General features: G+C 25.6%; 1 protein-coding gene and 1 pseudogene across 1 annotated transcript; one reads left to right on the top strand and one right to left on the bottom strand.

Annotated features, from left to right (window-relative positions):
- Positions 1-3,093: 3,093 nt before the first annotated feature.
- On the top strand, positions 3,094-5,618 carry LOC113557474 (ATPase ASNA1 homolog). The gene is made up of 6 exons (XM_026963017.1): positions 3,094-3,376; positions 3,498-3,645; positions 3,709-3,860; positions 4,814-5,069; positions 5,131-5,334; positions 5,410-5,618. The coding sequence occupies exons 1-6, from the start codon at positions 3,252-3,254 to the stop codon at positions 5,542-5,544; spliced, it is 1,020 nt and encodes a 339-aa protein (XP_026818818.1). The 5' UTR covers positions 3,094-3,251; the 3' UTR covers positions 5,545-5,618.
- Positions 5,619-19,691: 14,073 nt separating this feature from the next.
- Positions 19,692-20,165, bottom strand: LOC113558133 (annotated as a pseudogene).
- Between the last annotated feature and the right edge of the window lie 2,247 nt (positions 20,166-22,412).

Raw genomic sequence — 22,412 nt, 5'->3', positions numbered from 1 at the left:
ATAAAATATGATTCATTTACAACAACCACTCGTTACACTGTTACGGGCTTACAGATTACAGTACTTGACATTTGATATTTTGAACAACAAATAGCTAAATGACTATCGACTATTGATAAGCAACTAACAACTAATGGCTATCGAAAACGACTAACAACTAATACCTATTTTGCAAATGACGACTACATGACTAACGAATAAATTAGTTCAATTATGATGTTATGAGTCTGTGACCAAAAAATAAATGTTCATTCTTAAGTTTCATTAAGATAATTTATAAATAATTAAACATGAGAGTAATAAGAGTAATTTCTGGGACTCAATAGATGTTCAACCCGAATTTCAAAAGGTATAGCATAATCTATAATAATAGAATAACAGTATAATAATAAATAGCTATATATATATTTTTTTAATTTATTATATTTTAAATGTGTCAACATATTAATGTTATTACAAGTTTTTCAATAGCTATATTAATATTCACTATAACGCACAGTAAACATTTCGTATTTGTACCTATTCTCAGCAAGTAAAGTAACATACACACACACACACACACAAAAAAATAATAATAAACCAAACCCCCGAAAAAAACGAGGATTACCTATAATTTATAACTTTAAGGCTTTTGCCTTCAAATTCAAACTCTATGTATTATGATAAAATAGCTTTAACATACAGTTTTATTCTCTTTGTATATTTGGTACTTATAATTAATTAGTTTTATTTTAACATATTTTAAAAATGAGTGTATTAAATATATTTGTTTTTCTGATAGACTTATTATGAATTATTAGTGTCAAAATATTAAACTTTTTAATTTAATGATTTTTAATCATATCTACTGCTATTCAACATATTTTTTAATTTTCTTTCATAATAAATCGATCAAATAAAAATGTTGGTCTTATAGTTCTTTACACTAAGCTTATTATTTATCTATCAAAATAAAAATATTTGTTTATAAGTATATTTTAAATAATTAATACAATTGGTAATTTTGTGATCTTAACGACCTAACATAATATGATATAAATATTGTGGTGGTACCAAATAAAAAAAATAATAATCTAATATGATTATTAAATGATATGTAATTACTAATCGCGTATAATATGGACTTAATTTATTATTAATCGTCACTATTATAAAATATAGTATTAAATTTGTGTTTGGACGCGGCTGACTTCCTGCCGAATTGTCTACCTGGCGTCATCGCCAAAGGCTTTACAAGTCTCGCGCGATCGGTGTGGAATGTCCGCGACAGTCATCCCCCTCTACGTACTCTCGGCCGGTCGATGTCCACTACAACTTTCGTCCGACATAGCCTGGATATAGTCTGTCTTTTTCCAACTGCCGAACCTGGCGTGTCCAAGTGCTCGCCCGTTCGTCCCGTATCTTTTGTTCATTGACCTCGTGGTCAACCGACCTGATTTCGGGTCCTTCAAAAGTCGTGACTTTTTATTTTGGTGTGCGCGATAATCGTTGTAAGCTCCGAGACAGTCGGGGCCCGTCGTGTGCGTCACATTCCGTCGCCTAGTATATAATTCCGCGCGACATTGTATTTATACATATACCTACGTCAAAAGGCTGTAGCCTTACCAGCCCGGATTCAAACGCGGTCGTGCCGAGTAGCGGAACAGGTTATCCTTTCTTTTTATTTATTATTGTTGTTATTATTTATATTGTATGTAAGCAAAATTCTGTTTTTTATTTATTATTAATTATTAGTACCTATTGATATGAATAATACGGGCCCGCATATTTGATATTATTATTATTATATATACGCTATTTTTTTATGGTTAATATAATATGTATGGCGCCCAGCGTCCCTTTAGCCTATTACAATTATATTGTACATTAATATTTCATACAGTAGGTGATCCTCCTCTCGTCCATAGCATTACGCGAGTCGTTGCCGCTAACCGCGATATTAAAAGTAGGAGCGGAACGGCGCACAATTTGTATTCTTTCTTGCTGCAGTTCCAGTCGGTTTGATTATATTATTATAATCTGATTGTAATTTAGATTTATAATGTTCATATGCGTAAATAAGTGTACCTTCACATCACACGTGCGTTCAATAGTTGTATTGACAGTAGCCAGTAGCTATTTTAAAATATACACAAACAAGTTTCCAGACTTGAATACATTACTTTTAAAAATTATAATGAATACATGCTGTAATATTTATGAAAAATAGTATTCCAATATGTATTCGAGTACTTTATACTTGTAAAAATAGTATTTTGAATAAGTATTTAAAATACTATTCCTAGTTTATATACAACAACAATTTTTAAAATATTTTTTGTTTTAGATATTTAAATGATATTTATAATTGAGAAAATTTTTAACATTTAATAGGTATACTTTATTCGCAACAATAAACTAGGTTGTCAAGTCTGCGTTTTAGGTAATATTCATGACTCATGTTAGATAAATCGTTTTAAAAAATGTTATCCCCACACACACACACACACACACACACAGGTGCAAAAAAATAACCAAATTACGCCAAGCTCATGCGGAAGGAGTGAGGGTCACCTTCCCACAACACCGAAAAAATATAAATTGTATTTTTTTATTTTTGATCAATTATAACAAATATTTTATAATTTTATTTGTAATAATGCTTAACATTTATAGTATTAATAAAAAAAGCACTTTAAATACCTATTCTTTATATGTTTTTTGTATAAAGCGATATGAAATATTGCGCAAGGACTTGAATTACGCCTTTGAACTAAAAGATTTTTCTCGTTAGCCACACGTTCGTAAAGCACCACCACGTAAATATCAGGAATTTTCATAGTAATATTATCATGACTAAGGTTATTACGTCATAACAGAATTGAGCACTTGGCGAACAGAATTGAGCACGTAGCGCTCCAGATCGCGTTAGTGTATTGCGGTCCCTTGTTCCGTGGTATAATATTAGTTGTACGACTACCAAGCATCTATTGATAACATAAATCACGATGCACAAAATAATAATAATAAATGATAAGCATTCGTCAATGTTGCTGACTTATTGATTTTCCCCGTCACAGCTCTAAGGTGGTCTTTCTAGTCTACGCCCGTCGAGCATCCACACCCTGCAATATAATTGTTCAACAATTCATTCAATAGTTTTCTTATTTGAATTAGTCTTAACTTTTTTTTCAAATAATAAACTAAACTGCTTTTTATTCATTGTTAATTTCACTTAATATCTACTTTAAAACTTATTGACATTTCTCAAAATGGATAGAAACGATATTCATGATGTACATCAACTTACTCCTTCTCTACAAAATGTAGTCAACCAGGATAGTTTGAAATGGATTTTTGTCGGCGGCAAAGGAGGTGTTGGTAAAACTACTTGCAGGTAAACATTATCATTGCATTGAAAGTGCATCATCAATTTTATTTATTTTAAAATTATCTGCTAGTGCTCTGTGCTCATACTTAATAGTAACTGCCGATCGATTTTTAAATAATAATTTCAGTTGTAGTTTGGCCATACAATTAACTAAAGTCCGTGTATCAGTACTTTTATTATCAACTGATCCAGCACACAATATATCTGATGCTTTTGGACAACGATTTACAAAATCCCCTACTAAAGTTGAAGGTTTCAACAATTTATTTGCCATGGTAAATATTTTAGAAAAGTTGGCTATTAGTAACTGACATTTATTATTTAAATGTATTACTTAGGAAATAGATCCTAATGTTGAAGATGAATTCGATAACTTTTTTGGAAGTAACGATGCATCTGAATCAATGCAGTTGAGTAACAGTTTTATGAAATCTATTCTAGCAGCTATTCCAGGTATTGATGAGGCAATGAGTTACGCTCAAATAATGAAGTAAGTGTATACTAAAATTTAATATTAGACGAATATAATAATTTTAAATATATATATATATATATACATATATATGCATAAGCTTTTAATTATATTTAAGACATATATGGTATTACTTATTACAATAATATAAGTAACTATTATTTAAATAACACTAAACACAGCCAAAAAAAATCAAACTTATTAGACCTATAAAACCTAAACATTGTAAACTGAGTATCTGAATTAGAAATAATATTTTATTGAATAATTAAATACTGCATCTGGTGAATAATGTTTTTAATTAAAATAATGGTGCATTATTAGATCATCATATAAGATATAAATATTTATTTATCATACAATAATATACTAAGAAATTCAGAAGTATGTTAAACATAAGCATTACAAATTAAAGTATGCACGAAAAAAAGTTTTTGTATATAATATACAGTCCCAAAATTGATAATAATGTATAATATATATATATATGTTTATTATTTATGTATTGAGTTTTGATGTGATTGTATTAACAAATTATACATTTATTTAGGTACTTTAAAATGTAAGAATATATTTTATATAAAGTATTTATTTTGAATTTTATCAGCATGAAACGTAATACGTATAAATGTAAACATTAAACATAACATAAACCAATCAATATCGTAAAATCTTTATTAAAATTTATTTTTTATTATAATTTTATAAAATATTGAAATATGCTTTAAAAATTAAATATTTTTAAAATATACTCTGAAAAAGTTTTATTATTTTCAATCATATAGCATAGGTACATTTTTGTTTAACTTTTTTATATTTATAATATTGATAATGCTTGGAATAAGTTCTTGAATACAGTATTTGTCACGTTTAAAATTAAATGTTTGTGTTTTAATTATATTGTAAGTTTGTAGTTCATAGTAATTGTAAAGTATTAAGACAGCATTACTGTTATATTTTTATAATTTTAGGTTGGTTGATAGTATGGAATTTTCAGTTGTTGTATTTGACACAGCTCCTACTGGACATACTTTGAGACTACTGACATTCCCGTTGATGATCGAAAAAGCTATAAAAAAAATTTTGAAACTTAAAAATAAATTAGGCCCTTACCTAAACCAAATTGTTGGGCTTTTTGGAGCTGATATTAATGTTGATGATACTGCAAGAAAACTTGAAGAAATATTGGCTACAATTAAAGCTGTTAATCAACAATTAAAAAATCCTGTAAATAATCATAAAATATTTTTAAAATAATTAAAATTGATTTAAAATTATTTTGTGATAGGATAAAACCACATTCGTTTGTGTATGCATTGCTGAATTTTTGTCATTGTATGAAACAGAAAGGCTTATTCAAGAATTAACCAAAAATGAAATTGATACACATAATGTTATTGTTAATCAATTATACATTAGCAATGGCCCCTCGGACCATAATTGTAAAAAGTGTTCTTCTAGACAGGCATTACAGCGCACTTATCTACAACAGGTTAATTTTTATTTTACTATTCAATGAATACAATATATTTCAAAACTGTTTTATTGTTATTTTCTTTTGTTTTAGATAAATGATTTATACCTTGATTTCCATGTCACTAAGCTTCCATTGTTAGAAAATGAAGTACGCGGTGTTTCAGATCTAACAGAGTTTTCTAAGTACTTAATAAACCCGAATTATATGTTTAATAACACCAAATAGGTAACAATTATTGTTCTGGTTATTTTTTTTTTTACAATCAATCTAAACAACATTTTTTTTAAATTGTAGTTTATACATCCAGAAACAAATGTTTTTATTTTTTATTCTTTTATCATTAATGTAATTTGAATGTATTAACTTATATTAAAACGGTAAGGTTAACAATTAATTATAATTAATTCAATAGGATATTTAACAAGTACATTGTTAAATTATTGAATTCAGTAACAAATATGGTAAATTATTAATAACAAAAATACACTTATTGTCTTATTAAATCTTCTACATAATTTTTTATTCTATACAATTATAATAATTTATGGTGTTAGTGTTTAAGTCTTAAAAAACAAATGCTTTATATTTTCATGGTACCATATATATAAATCATTTAACCATAGATTATTTAACAAATTGACACTTACAATGATTAATTTAATAATCATAGTAATTAATCTAATTTAATTAAATGTATTTTCAATGTACTCCTCTATTTTATGAATATTTTATAATATTATTTAAGAATACAAATTAAGTTTTTATTATTAATACAGACCAATGAAGTGAATGTGCTAAGGCCAAAAAGTAATCATTGTTAATTGTAATAAATCAAGGACATGAGTACGAGAAATGTAATTTTATTCTTAATTTTATTTTATTGTGATACTTTGCTTTATAAGCAATGATCATATCAGTATTTTTTAAGAATATGTTAATGTTGTAAGTGTGTGTTGAATTAATTAATTAAATAATAGTGTTCATGCATATTTACTTTAGAAAATAAGTATCTTCCTGGAAAACCACATACAATAATTTGTACGTTATTTCAGTTCAGTTCTCATAATAAATTATTAATCAATTAAATATAAAATGTAAAATGTTTTAACCTTTCATTTATTTACCTATTATAATATTACAATATTTTTTTTTTTTTGTGAATTTCAAACAATTATAATAATTTAGTTATCATGTTAGCATATGTTTTAAAAAACAAATGTTTTATAACTATATATCCTGTATAATTATATATATAAATCATTTTTTTTTTATATATTATCTATTAATTTGTCACTTAAAATAGTTAATTTAATAATCATATAACTTTAATCTTAGTTAATTAAATGTACGAGTATATTCATTAGTTTCAATGTATTATTTTATTTTACGAATATTTCATATTTTAATATAAGACTAACAAACTAAATTTTTAATTGTAATACAGGCCAATAATGAAAATGTGCCAAGTCACAAAATAATCATTATTAACTGTAATACAATGATGATATGAAAACAAGAAGTGGAATTTTTCTCTTAAGTATTTGTTATGGACTTACTTTGTTTTGTAAGCAATGATCAAGTATTTTTATGAATATTTTAACCGTGTGTGTGTATGTGTTTGTGTGTTGAATTACATAATAGTTTTCAAGTGCATTTATTATCTACTATTTATTTTGAAAATTAATTTGTGTTACTGAAGAAGTACATATTATACAACAGTAAAATTTTGTTCTCATCATAAATTATTTATTTATTTATAAACCTAATGAAATGTTTAGACATTTTATGGTTTCACCAATTCTAATATAATTATTGTCAAAAGGTATGTAAAACATAATAATTTTTAATTAAAAAAATATTATTATTATGTTTTATTAAATATGAAGGTTTCATTGGTTTCAATAATTAATACTTTGCATATACATTTTATAAAGTGCATTTTTAAGAATTACCTACAGTCCTAAAAAATAAATGTATACCTTTTATCATATTCACTAATTTTAGGTAAGTCCGTAAGGATAGTTTGTTTTTAATTAATTTAACTTTTAATTAAAGTGACTATTAAAAATGATAAATTTTATTATGACAGGCGTCATATTTAAAGAATTATTATTAGGATTTATTTATAAAACAACAATCATATAATCTATTGACCAAATATCAGAGAAAAGTATTATTGCATCATTAATATGTTACCTAGGTCATAGGCGTGCGCAGACATGAATTTCGGGGGATGCCTACAATTTTTTCGGGCCCTTTTCTTAATTTGGGCCCTCTCTTAACAAGACATGTACATATTTTAATAAATTATAATGCCTGAATAAACATTACTTAAATTGTATCACATATTAATCAGTAGTATTACTAGTACCAAGTTATATGATATTTCATTAAATAGTTGGATCTAAAATTTATTTTCAAGATAATTGCAATATATTTTATTTTTTTTTTTTACTTTTTTAGTCATTAACATCTAGCTGTTATAATCATAATAAGTTTTACCATGTAAATTTAAAATATTTTAAGTTGTATTTTTTTTATACCAAAACATAATTTTTTACAACACATTTTATAAAAACATATCATTTTTATTCTAGTAACATTAGTTAAAATACGGACCCATATATATGCTATAGGACTTAAATTTTAGGGCCCCAATTACATGTCGGGGGGTGCCCAGGCACACCTATGATCTAGATACTAATATGTGTTAAGATAATCATATACCTAATTACTATCAATATTAAAACATATAGTTCTGTGTAAGATATTAATTGATTTTATTCTTCTGGTGGTATCATATAATTATAATTCAACATTCATTCGTAAATAGTTATTTTCAAATATGTTAATTATAAAAAATTAAAATAATTATTATTAAATTGTTACCTTTAGCATTATGTTTAAGAAAACAATAGATAACTTATTCTAAAAACATTTTGTAAAAATAATGGAAAGTTTTTTCAGCTTGTTTCAAAATAGACAGACTTTCCAAAGACTTGGTGAAGTCATTCTAAAGAATATTTTTCTAATTATAATTATTACATATTAGTAATAATAACCTTAATAAATAGTGTTGCATAAAAAGAATCTGTAGTTGTTGTTAAAATTGCCCCAACATTGTGATAACACTAATAACAGTCAAATTTCACGAGCCGTTCGCGTCCAAGGTTTATAATTTATAATCTATAAACCTTGGTTCGCCAGCATATTATCATGTTATCTATCAGTAATAAATCAATATTTGATATTTATTGACTAAAATGTCATTGTAAAAATGCCAAAATAAAATGTATGCAAAATATATTTTTAAATTAATGTTATATTATGTAATAAGCTGCTTATAAATTAGTAGTTGGATGTTGGATCGCAGAATATCATTTTATTGTCAAAAAAATTATTATTTAATATACCTACGAGATAATTTAGATATTCTAAATGTGTCTATTTGAACTCGAATTAGAAAAAAGGTCCGGTTATTTTGTTTATTTTCTTCTTGTGCTTTGGCATTTGCCATTTACCATGTAAATTTTCAATGGTTTAGGTATGTACCTATATGTCTGGACAACAATTATTTTTTCTGATGCTCGGGATGCTCTTTTTTGTAGCTAAAAAAATATTGATTTAAATTATGCAAGTAAATAATAGCACATTATTTAATATTAATTCTTACTAAATATAAGCGAACATGAATTTAGAACAGAAAAGACTCGTTTATGTTTTTGGTTATGATATGCAAATTGTGAAAGTAAATTATTGTGAAAATATTTTCCTAGTAGTTTCAGTTATAGTTGGTCTTTCATATTTTATTATTTTGATAGTTCATTCATCTAAAATTTAAATTTTAAATGCATTAAAATTTATCATTAGCTTCATAATTTTAAATACAGATTAAAATTAAAAATATATTTACCAATTTCATAGAAAACAATTTATCAGATAATTTTTCTTCAAATAACTCCAAATTTTCAATTGTTGTTAGAGGCAAATCCCAAGATAACTCATCAGACGAATCCAGTATCGTAATTATGGGATGGCAAAGCACGGCAATGCCCCGCGGCCCTTGACTTGGACTCTTGTAAATACAATTTGTATTATAAAAATGCGCGGGCAAGTGGGTATTGCTCTGCTGTATAGTGTATAGTATAGATGGGGAGTAGGTCACTATTTAAATGCAATGACAGGTACCATTGTATACGAAAAACGATTCTGAACGGAGATGATATGTCAGTCTAGGATAATTAGTAAGATATATTATATTATTACCTGTATTTAAATTGTAATATATTGTTATTTTACTTGATTTCGTAAAAAATTAAATTTCATACGCTCACAAAATGTTTTCCATATTAAAGCTGGAGTTCTTTTTTACAGTTATTTGAAGGAAAACTTATGAAAAACCTTGTATTGGGTTTTTAACTTTAGGTATAAATCACAAAAATGTTATAAATTTTCAACTTCAAAATTCCTTGCTAATTTTTGCGATTTTGACGTATTTCGTAAACATTTGAACTTTAAATGCTTATAAACAAAAATTGTGAATAACGATTTTTGATTTTTTTTTTTTTTTACTACGATAAGTACAACTTATAATAAACCTTGTATTCAATTTTAAAGAATTTTTGAAAAGCCAAATTTTTTTTATCGGCATTTCAAAAAAAAAAAAAATTTAGTAGTGACATATAATTTAGTAAGTAATGGTTAAACCTTTAAAATACTTGATATAATATAGAAAGTAAAATGCCATTTTTTTTAATATTACAAATACCTATGACCTCAAATAAGATTAATTGTAAAGTTTAAACACTTAGTCAACATATTGTTTATAAATTATTGATTTATCTACAAAATTTACTATGGTGGCTACTTATTTATATTTATTTAGATAAGTATACTTACACGTCCAGCCAAGTGGTAAGGACTAAGGAAGATGTTGACTTAAATGTTTATTTATAGTATTACAGTGATACCTATCAGCTATTTTTTCATAAAAATAGTCTCAATTCTATTTGACTATTACACCTAAAGATGAATTTTGATCATTTTTATAAATTAGTATTTAGATGGTGTTTTTTTTTTTATCACGAACTAGTCAATATCTCGGTAAGTATTAGGAATTCTCTAATAATTTTTTTTTTAAACTTTCCAAGTTTTACTATTTTTTACACTGTTTTATAATTTTTATAATTTGAACTGCTCCCCTTAAAAATAAAAAACACTATCAACTTTTAATTTTCAAATGGCAATACCTAATTTTCGATAACGAAAATCTATAAACATATTGAAAAAAATAATTTTAATGTTTACAGTACAAAATGGTCATACTAATCGGACCTTCCTATCCTATCAGTACCACACATCAAACACTGTTTGTAATTCGTAAAATTCATTATCGCGTTCTTGTGCTACCGGCACTGTCGGCTCACCGCCCGCATATCGACCACATTACGTATTTCCGGAACTACGGCCTACAATAATAAGTTTAGATACTTTTTTTATACTTTAATAATAGTTTTTACTAAATATTTTAACAATTATAATGATCTAACATTCAAAACACCTGTTTACTGCAATTATTTTTTACTAAAATATAATTCGATACTAATTTATTAGGTTCGTCTATAGGTGCATTGTGCATTCCTAATATAAATACATAATAATTTGAAATGTATATTTTATTCCATATCAATCTGACCGGTGATATACGATTGCGGACCCATGTTGCCAAATTTATAAATAATACTTCGATAATGTGGGAATGTGGAAATTCTGAGCTTATTAAATTTAGTATGCAGTTATAAGTCATTTTCAATAAATACTGCAGTAATGATGCTACGTCATTGTTATAATGTCCTTTTATATAGTAATTTTATTAAACTATGGAAAACTGTCAAACTATTTTATCAGAACGTGGTAAAGAGTTAATTCTACACAAAACAAATAAATATCGATTTAGGCGACAGCGGAAAGATGGAATTATAAAATGGTTATATACAAATAAAGACTGTAGTGCAAGTATTTTGACGACATCAGATAAAAAATCGATCTGTGAATTTTCCAGTGAGCATATCTGCGCTGAGAACTCTGTACAAAAAAATCGAGCGACAGATGTAAGAAAAAACTGTAAAAGAAATTGTGTAGGAGATTTTTCTACTAAACCGTTAAAAATAATGAGAACGGAACTATTAAATAATAGAGTAACAGAGATAGTTATATAAAAACTGTGATGAAAACTATGTGTGAGAAGAGACGAAAACATTACCCAACATTTCCAAAATCATTAGATGAAACTATTGATTGACTAAAAAATTTTTTGCGTGAAGACGATTTTTTTCAATTTAAAAGTAATCAATTTATCCATGTTCACGATGACAAGAATATTATTAGCTTAACAACTTTAGCAAATATTAATTTACTAACTGAGAGCATGGAGTTCTTTGCAGATAGGACGTTTGATTATGCACCTAGATTTTTTTACAATCTTACACTATTCACTGTTACAAAAATGGATTTTACGTACCATTCCTTTATTTCTTTTTGACTGATAAATCAAAACAAATATATTGAAATGTGGAGATAATAATTTATTTATACTCTCAATAACGTCATAGTCATATTTATTTTGTTATGTGTTATTTTACGATATATTAATAATAATATAACAAAGTCCAAATAAAATAAAATATATTTAAGCTTTAAAAAATAATGATATAAAATGTTATACAAAAAGCCATTTTTCGTAATTTTTTTTTTCTAATCCAGAATAAATTTCAACTAATAACTTGGATGTTATTTTTGTGTCGATTTTTAAACATAGTTGTCGGTGAAAAATTGATATTGGGCATTGATTTGAATAATATTATTGTTATAATGCGTAGAGCAGAGTAGTGCTGTAGGAACAATTAAGTTATTGTGAACTAATCATATATTAATACATTGTGTAATAAATGTAATATATTATTAAATAATTATTAGCTTAGCGATGTATTAAAACTTTTATCATGATCAATAGTAATTTATTGTAGATTTGTAGATAGTATAAATTTAACGAAAAATAGAAATTAAAAATAATTTAGTCCAGACATGGTGCTTTTAATAGCTACAATATTGTTGGTACGTAACTATTCTACCGATTTATTTATACATTATTTGTTCATATGTTTTTGAAAACAAACAATTATTTCATATTATAATATTATTCTTGAAACAGGTATATCTATAGTCGAAAATATGTATATTTACATCAATAAATAAACACTAAAGTGCTCCGTTTTACTTAATTGGAAAATTATTATGTTTTATTCTTGAATAGTTTATACTTGCCCATTATTTGTGATAATTGTGCGCTGAAACAGTAATTATGATTTCTTATAAAGTTTTAATAACATTAATAACTGTGATATTTATTAAAAGCTCTATTGCTCCTAATAATGAAGGTATCGATTTTGTAATAACTAGCAATATTTTTGTATTTAAATTAAATATAAGTATAATTAATAAGAAATAATCATTATAAGTGTCATTATTTTAGAAAAATGTTTGTTAATTATTTTAGAAAAAGATAAAAATTTAAATATTACCAACAATTTTTACAGTGATAGAAGCAGACCTAAGTAATTTAAATAACAATATTATAAATTATTTTTTTATTTTTTAAGTTGAAATTCCCAGTGCATCTTATTATGAAATAAGATGACATTTCGAAATAAAATAATTATTAATCAATTTTAACTCATATACTATATAAGCTATGTGTACTATACATTTCGTTAATTATAATATAATAATATATTAATGCAATATTTTTTTTTAAGAATTGGAAAGTAAGCTGTACTGATGTTATTTGAGTAATGTAAAATAAACTTTACAATTGATATACTTAACAAATAATACAATTATTTTTAATTTATAAAGAGCTAAATTGTTTCCTTATTATATTTTATGATAAGTACATAAATAAATATTTAAGAACAACCACAGATCATATAAGAATTAATAACTCAGGTTTATTATTGTATACAAAAAGTGACAAAAAGAAGTGAATAAAAATACAGTATCAACACATTTCATACCGACATCAAACGCCAAATTAAATTTTAATTAATTACTGAAGACTGAAATTATACTATGTTTTATTTGTTAACGTATTTGTTTTTATTTTTTTATTTTTGTTAATTTTTTAAAAATGTCATTTTTATATTTGTTGTTATCCACTGGTCACAACTTTTATATATGCCCGAGGCCCACACAAATGTCTGATATTTTACATTGCCTTCTACCCGTAGGTGTACGGTTTAGCGGCCATGCCGAATGGCGGTGTAATCTTTATCTTGAATCAGTTCGTATCTACGAGTGGTTAAGTTTCTTTATTTTATTATTTGAAATTTTTATTTTTTGTAAATTTCACGGACACCAGTGTATGATTTAGAGCTTTTGACACGAAACCAGTAAGTCGATCGGTTACCGATATTTTGTGCGTATTCTACTGTATATTATTTTCTTTTGACAAGTGTTCACTGTTTAAAAGTGGTATGTTTATTTAAAAAAGCAATATTGCAAACTAGGTTAAAACGTTGACTGCGTACTAACGCAAATTTATTTATACTCTCAATGACATCATAGTCAAATTTATTGGTGAGAACACTACCTGAGTTCACTTGCTCTTTTCTCGGCTTTTTACAGTAGATATTTTAATTTTTGAGCGAGTTGCGAGTATGTAAAATATTTAAATTTAAAAATGCTCATAATTCTTTTAAGAAATATATATTGTAAAAGACTGACAAGAAAACACAGACAATGTTCTCACATTTAAGATCGATAATAAGTCATTTTACTCGAATATTTAAGCTAAACACATACAATTGATTCTACTGTATGACAATTTGCCATGTTAAATGTTTGTAAGACGGAGACAACACATGCGCCATGAGTGTCGGGAGGTGGCGTTCTCTTAATAATTATCCCAATAATTAATTTAATTACAATGTCGTGGATTTTTTGTTTTCAATACACACACGTGCAATAGATGAGCAATATAAAAATCACCATACCAATGAATATTAAAAAAAAGTTCATTTCCAAAAAAAAAAATTCCCATTACATCTTAATATGAAATAAGATGACATTTCGAAATAAAATAATTATTAACGTCTGTGAAGTTGGCCCCCCCATTTTGCCCGATCTGTTCCAAACCTATGCCAAAATTTTGCCAATCATTTCTAACACGCTTTTTGAAATTTGCAACTCCATATTTTAGCAGCTACGAATATATGAGTGTCGGCGGAAAAATTTCCAAAATAAACACAATCCTTTTAAATATACATATAGGGTGGTTCTTTTATCATAAAACACTCATTATTTCATAAAGAATTTATGTTTTTGAAAATATTTTTTTATATAGTTTCAAGTTGCTAAAATAACGTTTTTATTAAAAAATTATATTTTCAAATATTTTTTTCTTTATATTTTTTTTAAGTTGTTTACTTTTTGAATAACAACATAGTTTTAATTTCATACTTTTTAAAATAATTTATGATAAAAGAATCACCCTGTATGTATATTATTTAAAAAGGATTGTGTTTATTCCGTCGACACAAAAATGTTCGTAGATGCTAAAGCATGGAGTTGCAAATTTCAAAAAGCGTGTTGGAAATAAGTTGCAAAATTTTGGCATAGGTTTGGAGCAGATCGGGCAAAGTGGGGGGGCAACTTCACAGACGTTAATTATTAATCCATTTGAACTCATATAATAATATACAAGCTATACTATACATTTCGTTGATTATAATATAATAATATATTAATGCAATATTGGAAAGTAAGCTATACTGATGTTATTTGAGTAATATAAAATAAACTTTACAATTGATATACATAAGAAATGATACAATTATTTTTAATTTATAAAAAACTAAATTGTTTCCTTATTATATTCAATGATAGGTACATAAATAAATATTTAAGAACAGCCACAGATCACATAAGAATTAATAACTCAGGTTTATTATTGTATACAAAAAGTGACAAAAAGAAGTGAATAAAAATAAACATAAATTATCATTAAGTATCAGCACCAATATATCATATATTTACACATTATTCACGCTAACAATAGACACAATAGCACATAAACTGTCCCGCAATTACATTAAAGCTCAAAAATTTCTTATTAATCCCTCATTACTACACCAATCTTACCTCAATGAATAAAACGCGGTAACATTATGTAAATTTGTCTATTCAATTAATCCAACTCAAAAATAGAAACATGTTCAACCATTATTATTAATATTAAATATGTATTATTTAATATTTAAATATATTAAATGTTTACGTGATAGGCATTCGACGAAATTCATCAATTTTGAATATCTATTTTAACAAGTTAAAATTATTTTTATTTGTTTAGGATGTAAAAGTAAGAAACGTCATATTAGTAAATAATAAATATTACAATTATTAATAAAATATGACCATAATACATTGACTAAATTTTTCACACTTGGCATATTTTAATCTTATGATAATAATTACAATGTTTATGTGCAATAAAATTCAACTATATTCATTTAATTTAATTTCTTCTTTTAAATACATTTTTTCCTCAAATAACATATTAAATTCTCTATAATAGGTAGATCATATGAGAGTTGAAATTAATTTAAATAATTTTTATTATTTTAGTATTTGTTTGATAACAATTTTCATAGGCCATTTCTTCTTGTACATATATTATAATTAATAATTCGGTATTTATGAGTAACAGAACATTTAAAAGATGCTGCTTTTTCGGGTAAGTATGATTAAATTTATGATACTTTGGTTCAACTTTTTATTATAATGATGTTTTCATTTCTGGTTTTTTGAATAACTTGTATAGATTCTAAGCGGAGCAATGAATGTATTGTTTTCGCAATAATATATTTTTTTTGTGTCTGTAAACGCTTCCTGGTACTGTTAAAAATAAAAATGCTTTGATTTTAAAAATAGTCGTGGTTTACTCAGTTGGTACTTTGGATTTTACGCAATTTCCGTTTAAAAATGCTATTAAACTTTTAGTTATCGAAATTGATATAATAGTATTTTGTTAGAAATATATACTAATAATTTAATAGGCAAATGCAATATTTTTGGGAAAAATTTTATCAACCTACCGTAATATTAAAAATAAAATAAATGATTTCATTAGCTATTTAAATAAAAAAAAAACATATCATGAAATAGAATTTGTGATAAAGTCTGTCAAACCTCCACTCAGAATCGTTTTCCGTACACAATGATAAATCAATTATTGAATTCAAATTTAACACATTCTTCGACTATCATACATAATATTGAATATTGACTAATCGACGTCTAATGTATTCGCTTGCCTACCAATTATTATATAATCATGATATAATATAAAAAGTTGTTTATAATGATTGTATCTCATTTACTAATTAGTATTTAATTTACACCTTAAACAAAGTATCATTGAACCTAGCATAAAATTAATGTGGGATATATTATTTGTATAGATACACTTGGATTTTACAACTACTGTTATTCAAATCTGTATAGTAAGTATTTAATGTTATATTAATCTATAAACATAGCCAAACCTAGCCATTTTTCTATCCCAAGTCAGTATTTTAATAGTAATGCTCCATTTGGAGGGGGGGCACTCTGTACAGTCTTTAATATTTTTAAGAATCGAAAATACCTGAAAATTACTAATTAGGTTTTGAGCAAAGCAAGAAATACGATTTTTAGCCACAAGTATGTAATTCTCAATATTAAATCTACGGATCAGTGAAAATCTTATATTGTTAATAATATTTTTCTTAAGTTAATCATATAATATTTTTACGTCCCCTCCCCCCCCCAGCATCAGGCGGCCAAGGCAAGTACGTCGCTCGCCTCACGTTACGGCTTTGTCTATACATTAAAAGTATTTTATAGACATACTGTAAAAAAAAACTTCTTACATTGATATTAAATTAGAAAATTTGTCAGTAACAATAATATTATATAAATATAATATATTGTATTATACTACTACAATATAGAGTTTGTAGTACTGTAGATTTATAACGTCTTTGCAGATAAATTATAAATTATAATAATATTTTTGTTTCATAAATTATTTGATAATTCACGTATGTGGGTAATAATTGTAATAAAAATGAACTATCTATTTGTCATAGCTCTTAACGAATTTCAAGGTCGTGTTCATTTTACCCTCGAAAGAATAAAACTTGATTGTAATGGTAAGTTTATACATTTATTATTATTATCACGAACTGCGTCCTTAAATTTAAGATGTGTTAATAATTAATCTTTTAATCCTTTTTACTTTGGCATTTAATGCCATATAAACCAATGCATGGAAATATATAAGTACTTATACTTGGAGATTTATCGAGGTCAGATAATCGGTAACTTAACAAATAAACCTTGTAATACTACTTTAGTATAAAATATGTATATACCTACATCTTACTTGACTCGCAGCAATAATTATAGTCTGCAATAAGAGCCAATAAGGTAGCACAAGATACTTTTCACCAACATACCATCCTAACTCCAAACAAACAAATTTTATTTTCTAAATTGTTCTCGTCCCTGCTTATAATCCCATTGAAATTGCTTATAAATAAAGTCATTTTATGTGTAAAGAATTCGTTGATTAGTACGTATCGTGTCGAATAAACATGTACTATGTAAATGTTGTAAAGACTGAAATTTCACGACTAATATTATTATTATTATTATTTTTGCACTGCTGGCTTCTAATGTCTTAGCCGTTTAATATAATAATATTAATTTTGATGTTCAAATGGTGATACTAATTCAATACATTACCATTAAACCATAATATTTAGTTTGATATAGTTGGACTGTAGATTATTATCTAAATTTCTTACTTTATGTTATCTGTATTTACTCTATATATCTGTACTCTGTGCCCTAAAGGTCGTTATTACTTATAATACATTTTCCTCTTTACAATAAATTATTATTATTAATTATCAAAAAGCATATTATGTAATATATGCTGATAGATCATTTATGCTAAGAATATTGTTTTTCATATTCAATGATATATCGTTTAACGTACACATAATAGTGACCCACTCTAAACCTAATTTAGAGTGTTGAGTAGAAGGATACCCCTCACTTGCCTACTTTTTTTCATGTAAAATAAGTCAAATTAAATTTTTAATACACAATAGTTTAATATAATTTAATATTTTAATAACAATTAATAAAAAGGATGATTTTTGAAAGTCATTAATAATGAATTAGTTATTTCGTAATTTGTATTAATTGTTTTGTTAGAATAATTTTTTTTTCTAGACAATCATAGTTTTATGTACAGCAACTCTAATTTTTCATTTTTAAAATCTAGCTCGTGTTTTTTTTTTTATTTATTCTAAGAAGTTTATCTGATTGTGAGAAAATAGTTGGAAAGATTATCTCTTTTTTTTCAGCGGAAAGAACAGTGCAATAGAATTATCATTTAACATTATAATACAATGTGATTACCGATTACACAATTAACCTTAAAATTAAGTAATGAATAGAATAATAACAATCGATACGTCAGTTCCATTTGTCAATAGCCAATAGGGAGTATTTATTTGAGTAATTCTGAGTAACTACTGGGGCATACCTCGTAATGAATAAGTATTACAAGTGTCAACCAAATTCACTAAAACTATAATTTAATTAGCGATTTAATGATTGAGAATTGAATGTTATTGGATATTGTAATAAGGAAGATAAAAGAATTACATTTATAATTTTGTTATAATACTAACTAATAACACTCCGATATTATAATTTCTAGAATATGTAAATTCATTCTTTGAAATTAATAAAAAAATAATACCGGATGATAATGGTAAGTAATTAGTATAATAATTCTTCTATGTATTTTTTTTTATATATAATATAATTATGAACACTGTAAATAGTGTAAAAAAAAAATTATATTTCATAGTTTTCACCCAGAAAATCATATATATATAATTATGTTTGCATAATAATCCTTTTTTGTATTAAATTTAAAATAAGTGAAAAAAGGTTACCTAATCGACATAAAACGATGATTCATTTTTAATTCTTTACAGAACAACCTTTAACTCCAACTGAATTTTGTAAAAAAAAAAGTGAGTAATTTATACTATTAAGTAAAAATATATTAATATCATATTATTAGGGTTCGGGACTTGTTGCATACAAATTGTAGGAAATAAGAATGCACATATGCACTTAAAATAACTGAAATATGCGTAAAAATATGCAATTGAATTTTTTTTTTATTAGCAATTATAAAAATGTAATTTACTCAATTTTAAATGTAGAAAATTTTTAATTAGTTTATATTACTGAGTATGGTCGATTTCATTTTCTTCGTCTTCTCCTGCAGTGAAAAACAAAAGGTTTAGTATTTTATACAATATTTAAATTATTATTAAATAAAAAAATAATCAATTGTTTACCTGTAAAGTTTGACTGTACAATAAGACATTTTCTGATGTTATCAAATTTAAATGCACGGCGATTGTTGGTTAGCATATTTTTATAAATTGAAAACGAACGTTCCACATCTACTGACGTAATCGGAGCATATTTAAAATTTACTAATAGTCATTTAATTTTAAATCTTCAGGTGAACCTTCAAAACTTTCCTGGTCTCCAGATAAAATATTTGAAATTCTAACTATTAATTTGTAACCTTAATTTTTCTCCAACACATTTTCTACTTTTGTTTTAATCGTTTTTCCTTAAACTCCACCTATTTGAGTTAATTATATTTTTGCGTTCTCTACTATCGATATAGAACTGGCAAGTGTCATTTTTTGTTTTTCAAATCCCTTTGTTGCGTTTGGTAAAAATGAAAAGTTAGATTTTATGAATACAAGTCGAGTTTGAATATCTTGTTGTTCGATGTATTTTTGTGCAGTCATAATAGATAATGCATCATCTTTTTTTAACGAGTTTACAATCGACTTTACAATTTCAAAATATTCGCAATAATAAAGGGCAGCTTGAATCCACGTTCCCCACCATGTTTACTGGTTCGGGTGGCAATATCTTTGAAAATTTGAACGCGAGACGGAACTTTTATAAAGATTTTTTTTTATGTTTGCAATAATTTTATCGACTTCAGGATTTAGACTACGAACAGTTTCAGCAACTCTGTGTAATCTGTGAGCAAGACATGTGGTGTGAATCATTTTTGAATACAATGTTTTTATTGCATTTGCAGACTTAATCATAAGGGGCAGCGTCAGACAAGAATAATAGAACACCGTCATGTTTAACAACATCAGGCCATAAAATATTCATTGACTTATCGAACAGTTTAAAAATCGTTGAATGATTTACTTTTTCTAGTTTTTCCACGTTTAACAAAAATATTTTACCAGGTCCATTTTCTTCCAGTGTACCGATAATAACGTTAGCTACAAATCTATCAGTTATATCCGTGGTTTCGTCAATGCTTACTCAATTTTTTTTCCGACAACATACAATTCTAATTTTATTTATTGTTTGATTGAAAACATCGTCGACGTAACCTTTTCGCAAAGTTGACTCAAGTGGAGTGTCTTTCCCTGTGTTTTAATAAAAATTCTCTGAATTTAGGATTGTTTAATTTATTTAAAGGAATATTTGCGGAGAGCAAGGTATTACACAAATCATGGTTAAAAGAACTTTTTTTAGAAGTCATAGAAGTAAAAACTAGTTGTTGTGATTTATTTTTCATCTGATCTTGCTTACGTTTTACAGCTGATTTATGTTTTTCAGTCTTCAAATGTTGAGTAACCAAATATCGTCTATCTGTATTTATTTTTGTTTCACATAATTTACAAAACAAAATAATTCCATCACTTGAAAAAATATTTTCTCCAAACTTGTTTATATACTTTTTAATACGCGTATTGTTCATTTTCATTATATTTGGCATCTTTAAAATTATAAGAACTACAAGATAAAACATACTAGATAGTGAATACGTATTTTCGTTTTACTTAATCAAAACGATTTAAGATTAACGATAGTCGATAGTATACATAGGAACAATTAGGTATTTCCCTAAATGCCACGTCCAAGCAATAATGTTATTATCTCATCATTTGTAATAAAATAGTACGCCGAAACAATATTAAGTAGGTATATTCCTAGTTGTCATGTGTGGTGATGCAATGACTCGTTCTATGAATAGGTATATTGACCGATGCATAACAGTAAAACAAATAATATTCACCTTTAAAATAAATTTACATAACATGAAACATAAAACTGCATGAATATGCTATAAAAAACAATTAAATTGCCAAAATTTGTCAATTATGCATTTTGACTAGAAAACGGCAAAATATGCAAAAATATGCAATTAAAATTGTTGTATTTCAATTCATTATGTTTTAAAATAAATGTCTATCTTAGTTAGATTATTCTGCAGTCATTATTCAAAAATATGCAATTATAACAAGTCCCGAACTCTACATATTATGTATTTCCAACTAACCTTAGAATTGTATGAATATGTTTTGAGATATACGAAAATAGTTTGATATAAATGTATATATTTTTTTAAATAACGATACACGTTATAAAGAAAGTTTTAAATCCAAGAAATAATACTTTTTAAATTGAAAAAATAAAGTTAAATGATTAGAAGACAATTCGTTAATTTTCATTTAAAATCAAATTTCATAACTTTTCATTTCAAATTCCTTAATACTTTAATTTCGATACTTTTGATACAGTAAGAAAAAACCGTTGATAAATATCAATTAATAATATTAAATAATTAATAAGGACAAAATATAATTTTCAATTTCTCATAATGTTGGAAGTACTTTGTTTAACATTGATGAACTTGTATCAAACTTGGGTCCCGGACACTTAAAAAGTAAATCGATGGCAAATTATTTTTATATACATAAAAAATAAAAAACATAAATGTTTATTAATTAATACTGTAATCTCAGGTAAAAAAATTTTAAAATTCATATCACCATATTTAATTTTTTTTTTAATTAAAATTTTAAATTAATCATTGTACAAAATTCATAAATTTGTATAATTTAATAATA

Source organism: Rhopalosiphum maidis, chromosome 3 (genome assembly GCF_003676215.2).
Source record: "Rhopalosiphum maidis isolate BTI-1 chromosome 3, ASM367621v3, whole genome shotgun sequence".
In the NCBI taxonomy this organism is placed as follows: domain Eukaryota; kingdom Metazoa; phylum Arthropoda; class Insecta; order Hemiptera; family Aphididae; genus Rhopalosiphum; species Rhopalosiphum maidis.
This window is presented reverse-complemented; position numbering and strand designations above follow the sequence as displayed.

Bases quoted from the DNA above. Each gene is read 5' to 3' on its own strand.
- LOC113557474 (XM_026963017.1), top strand. From the start codon at position 3,252: ATGGATAGAAACGATATTCATGATGTACATCAACTTACTCCTTCTCTA. The intron at 3,377-3,497 runs GTAAACATTATC...TAATAATTTCAG, and splicing joins GTTGGTAAAACTACTTGCAG to TTGTAGTTTGGCCATACAAT. The intron at 3,646-3,708 runs GTAAATATTTTA...TGTATTACTTAG, and splicing joins TCAACAATTTATTTGCCATG to GAAATAGATCCTAATGTTGA.